General features: G+C 29.3%; 2 protein-coding genes across 2 annotated transcripts; one reads left to right on the top strand and one right to left on the bottom strand.

The window, feature by feature from the left end:
• Window positions 1–146: 146 nt before the first annotated feature.
• ENU1_075400 (dephospho-CoA kinase) lies at window positions 147–767 on the top strand (the record flags this gene model as incomplete). The annotated part of the gene is made up of 1 exon (XM_008858527.1): window positions 147–767. The coding sequence occupies one exon, from the start codon at window positions 147–149 to the stop codon at window positions 765–767; it is 621 nt and encodes a 206-aa protein (XP_008856749.1).
• A 99-nt stretch (window positions 768–866) lies between these two features.
• ENU1_075390 (protein kinase domain containing protein) lies at window positions 867–4,913 on the bottom strand (the record flags this gene model as incomplete). Its single annotated transcript, XM_008858526.1, has 1 exon — window positions 867–4,913. One exon carries the CDS (start codon window positions 4,911–4,913, stop codon window positions 867–869), a length of 4,047 nt encoding a protein of 1,348 aa, XP_008856748.1.
• Window positions 4,914–5,244: the final 331 nt, after the last annotated feature.

The following is a 5,244-nucleotide window of genomic DNA, read 5'->3' as shown; positions in this document are numbered from 1 at the left end:
TATTAGGGTTTTGTTTTTATTTTTGTTATTTAATAAATTATTTGTTATTAATACTTTTTAAAAGAATAACATTTACTTGATTAGAATTTTATAAAAAAGGATTTGTTTAAAAAAAGAATCAACTCGAAATAAAAATAGTTTTTGTTATGAAAAAGATATTTGTTATTGGTATTACAGGTTCAATATGTTCAGGAAAGTCTCGGCTTTGTAAAGCTCTTCAAAGTAAAGGAATTAAAACAATTGACAGCGATACTATCGGTCATGATGTTATTCTTCAAGAAGATGTTAAGAAAGAGATTAAAGAAAGTTTTGGGGAAGAAGTATTTAATGAAGAAGGTCAAGTTGATAGGAAGCGATTAAGTGATGTTGTTTTCACAAATAAGAAACAACTTAAGAGATTAAATGAAATTATGTGGAGTTCAATAGAAAATAAAATTAAAGAGCAGATTCAACAATTAGAAATTCAAGGAGAAAAAATTGTTGCAGTAGAAGCAGCACTATTAATTCGTACAAACTGGATGAGTTGGATGGATATGATTTGGGTTACGACTGTTTCACCTGAAATTGCCATTGCCCGTATGACAGCAGGAAGGGGTATGACAAGGGAAGAATGTATAAATAGAATGAAAAACCAACCGTCATCAAGAGAATATGCAAGACATGCAGATATTCTTTTTGATACTCGTTTTAATAGAGGGACATTAGAAAGAATTTTTAATAGAGAAATTAATGCTTTTTTAATTGACTTCAATGAAAATAAAGTTTAAACAATAAATTAATTTATTATATGTTTATTTAATTTTATGTGTTATTAGAATAAGATAATTCATTAAATGAAAACCTTTAAAGATAATTTTTTTTGTTTATTAATTCTCAGGTATTATATCTTCTTTTGAATGTACTTCTTTTTGTTTATCATTTCTTGGTGTATGATTTTCAGAAGTAGTAGTTTTTATAGATTGAGCAGTGATAATACTTTGTTTTTTTCCCTTTGGTGTTTTTGGTGTTTTTAGGGAGTTTTGGTTTTCATTAAAAGTAGGAGTATCGCTTTTTATTTTAGTAAAAGATGTTGATGGATATAACTTAAATTTTCCATGTTTTTGTTCTTCTGTTGGAAGTAATTCTGGGTTAAGAATTTCTTCTAATGGGTGTTTTTCATAAGGGTCAAGGTCACTAACATTATAATTAGGAGAAGCACTTAATCTTTGCATACTTTGAGAAGTTAAATTTTTACGAAGTCTAATGTCTGCACTAGGACAAAGAGGATAAGCGTTTTGTGTTTCAACTTTTATTTCTTGTGGACTTAAAACATTTGTAGGAATTAAAGAAGAAGATGAAGTAAAAGCACTTTTTGGAAAATCTCTTCTTGGACTTCTTAATGAAGGGGATTTTAATAAAGAGGATGAACTATTTTTATTTCCTCTAGGACTTTTTGTTAATGTTCCTAAAAGTCCATTTGGATTAAAAGACAACTTTTTCTTACTCATAACTACACCAGCTTTGACTGGTGTTTGTGAATTATGAATAACTGAAGATATCGTTGGAGATTCAGAACGGGAACCTACAGACCCTTCAGCAGAAAATTCATCTTGATGACTATAAGTATCAAGAATAAGAGAAATCTCTTTAAATTGTGGACGTTCTTGTGGAATTTGATTCCAACACCTTTGAATTAATCCTTTATATGGACATTCTTGTGGAATTTCAAGTCGTTTTCCAGCACAAACAAAACGAAGAATAGAGTCTATATCTGGAAAATGTTGTTCATCATACAAACTTCCATTGTTCCATATTTCTAACATGCAAATAGCAAATGAATAAACATCAGACTTTAATGTAATTTGTTCTGATTGATGGACTTCTGGAGCCATATATACAGGAGTTCCAATATCTTTAATTCCAAGACCTTTTGAAGATTCTACAAAACATCTTGATGTACCAAAATCGCTAACTTTACATAATACAGAATCATGTGGATTTAATGATACCATTAAAACATTATCAGTTTTAAGGTCAGAATGAAGAATATCATTAATATGTAAATATTCCATTCCTTTTGATATATCTTGACATATTCTAATTTTTACCTGTTCATTTAAATCATCTCTCTTTTTAAGAACTTTTCTTAGTGAACCTAATGGACAAAATTCAGTTAACAAACAAAGATGTTCTTTGTTAGTAACACAACCAATAAAACTAATAATATAAGGACATCGAATTTTTTCAAGAAGCTCTGCCTCTCTAGTAAACATAGTTACTAATTTGTCTACATCACTTACTCCTTGTATCTTTAATTGTTTTACTGCTACATCAACACTTCTCCAAGTTCCTTTATAAACAACTCCAAATGTACCTTCACCTATACTTGGTGGTTGTAAAACAATTTCATCATAATCTAATTTTGTAGATAACCCTGAAGATATTTCAAATGTTAAGAAAGTGTAAAATTTATTAATGTTTTTGTTAGTCTTCTTTTTCTTTGATGATAAGTTATTCGATACACCAGAATGAACTGTTGAAGGGTTCTTATTTGATGGATTTGATTTATTATCAAATTCACCAGACTTTTGTGAATTTTGTAAGTTGTTTTCAACTAATTCAGGATTATTTATTTGAAGGTCTTTAATTACATCTTTTGCTTGTCCATACCTTAATGTTACAGGAATCTTACATCGAAGAACACAAGTACATTTAACTAATAAATGTATTTCAATATCAATCGACTTATTCTTTTTAATAATACCTGTGGTTGGTTTGAATGCTAACTTATATTTTTCATTATCTTCTCCATGAAAAATAAAATGTAAATTTTCATCTCTTAGATTCGTTAATGTAACAAGTGTAACAACAGGATCATCTACGTCAGGCATATCTCCACAATCGTCAAATGTAACTTTACATGGATTAAAAGAAAATAATGGATTACTTATTGTGGCATCTATAAATTGAGAATTAGAAGAGTCAAATGGAATAACTTGATTATCAAAAACTTGCATCTTAGATTCTATGAGGTCTAAATTCTCTAAGTCACTTTTAATTATTTTATTTAAACGACGGTACAATAGTCCAATGAAGATCCCAGTAATGATTAAGAATATCCAATATAAGACAAATATTGTTAATACATATAATACCCAATATAACCATACAGGAACTTTTCTACATGAAATAGAACCATGTGGATACCAACCACTTTGACATTCACATTGATAACACCCATTACCTCCATCACAATCCTCTCCTTCATCTATTTCACCATTTCCACATAGATTTGAAAGACAATAAGTTCTTAATTCAGTGTATGGAACATAACCATCACCACAAAGACAATTTGACCCACACCCTTTTCCTCCATCACATTCTTCTAAAGGATCAAGTATTCCATCTCCACAAGAAGGAGGTGCACACTCTGTTTTACCTGCAATTGAGAAAGAGGAATATCCTAATTTACAATAACAAGATGAGGAATCACATAAAGGGTCAGGTGATACTGATGGGTCACAATCTTCTCCAACATCATATACTCCATTTCCACATAACGAACAAATACCAAAATTTAATGTATAACCAGGTTTACATGTACACGTTCCTGTGTGAATATCACAAACTCCATTTCCACCACAATTCATTGGACAAACAACTGATGCAGATATAGTATATTCAGAGCCTAATGGTGATTGTTGAACTACATGAATAAAATAGTCATGAGTGTTGTCCATAGCTATTACAGTAGAAGCTAAGTTGTTATTGTTTGGACAACCAGTATAACTTGCTTGGAGGCATTTTGTATCAGTGACACAATCTATATCAGTAATGTCAATTTCTGATCCATCAACATATTGTTTTTTATCAATTTGAAGAATGTATATAGAAGTTGGATAATCAGTAACTGAAGAGCAAGTATCAAATTTAATATTTAAATTAGCTCCTTCAACAAAAAACCATTGTCCTTTGGATTGAGAAGAAGTACAAGCAGATGATGTTTCTTGAGTGAAAGTTGATAAAATTTTTTGAACAAACCCATTTGATATTTCAGAGATAGATATTTTATTTGAGGTAACACCACAAGGATGAGTTATTTTAGTTAGATAAACTGTTGTGTCAAAAGAAAATCCTTTGTTATAAGGGGTAAAAACAAAAATATAGTATATCCCTTTTGTAAATGAACGAATAATTCTTGAAGACTTAACTTTCTCTGAAACATCATTATTTTCTGTAATAATTTCATATGAAGAGTCTGACAAACAACTATCAGTAATTAAAAGAACAGTATCTTCTCCTGATACTTGGTTTTGATAAGAGGCAAATGCTATTGAAGACTGTGAATTCTTTTGAATAGTTTCAATAATGTAATAAGAATCTTCAGTTATACTTAACTTAACCCATGCACCCTCAGCAATAGGATTTGGTCCGTATAAGAATGCAGTTTTCTTTACAACATTTAGTTGGTGTTCATTTGCTAATATTTTTATTTCTGGATTAGTTAATGATAATTCTTTTGGATATGCTGTAATGTAATCAATACATGAGTAAGTTGGTTCATTTGTTTGACATTCAAGAAATCCTTTTGCGTAGTGAGTTTTGAAATTACATGAATGGCAATCAGATGCAAATCCTAAGTCGGTGTCACAAGAATCACATTGGTTCGGAGCAGTACATCCAGTTAAACATCCTTTAATATCACACTTTGGAAGACATGTATTATTCCCTGCTGAATAATAACCAGTGTCACACAAACAATTAGTACAATGTGCTACAGAGTCACACTCTTCATTTAATTCAAGAACGATTCCGTCTCCACATGTACTATGAAACAGAGGCCATTCTTGTTTTTGGGCTTTACACAGAAATAAGTCAGATAGAAAACACAATAACAAAAGGAACATTGACTTAATTAATTCAGTTTTTTTCATGTTTTTCTAAGGAGGAAGAGATAAGAAAAATATGGAGAAAAATAAAGAATTTTATTTTTATTTTTAATTGCTTCAACTAAAGCATAATTTCCTTATAATATCAAAACTAGTTTATTTTAAGTAGAAGTTTGTAGAAGCATTATCTTTTAATTTAACTCTCTCTTAGTTACATGGTAAAAAAAAATCAAAGTATTTCTAATTTAAGAAATTTCTATAAATATTTTAATCTGTACAAATTATTATTGATAAAAATTTATTATAAATAAAGCTATATTTATTATAATACTTTATTATTATTTATCAATCATTTCCTTGTTTTTTATGATTTTTT

This window comes from Entamoeba nuttalli, assembly GCF_000257125.1.
Source record: "Entamoeba nuttalli P19 unplaced genomic scaffold asmbl_3632, whole genome shotgun sequence".
NCBI lineage: Eukaryota > Evosea > Mastigamoebida > Endamoebidae > Entamoeba > Entamoeba nuttalli.
The sequence above is the reverse complement of the archived record's forward strand: the minus strand, read 5'-3'. Positions and strand labels throughout refer to the sequence as shown.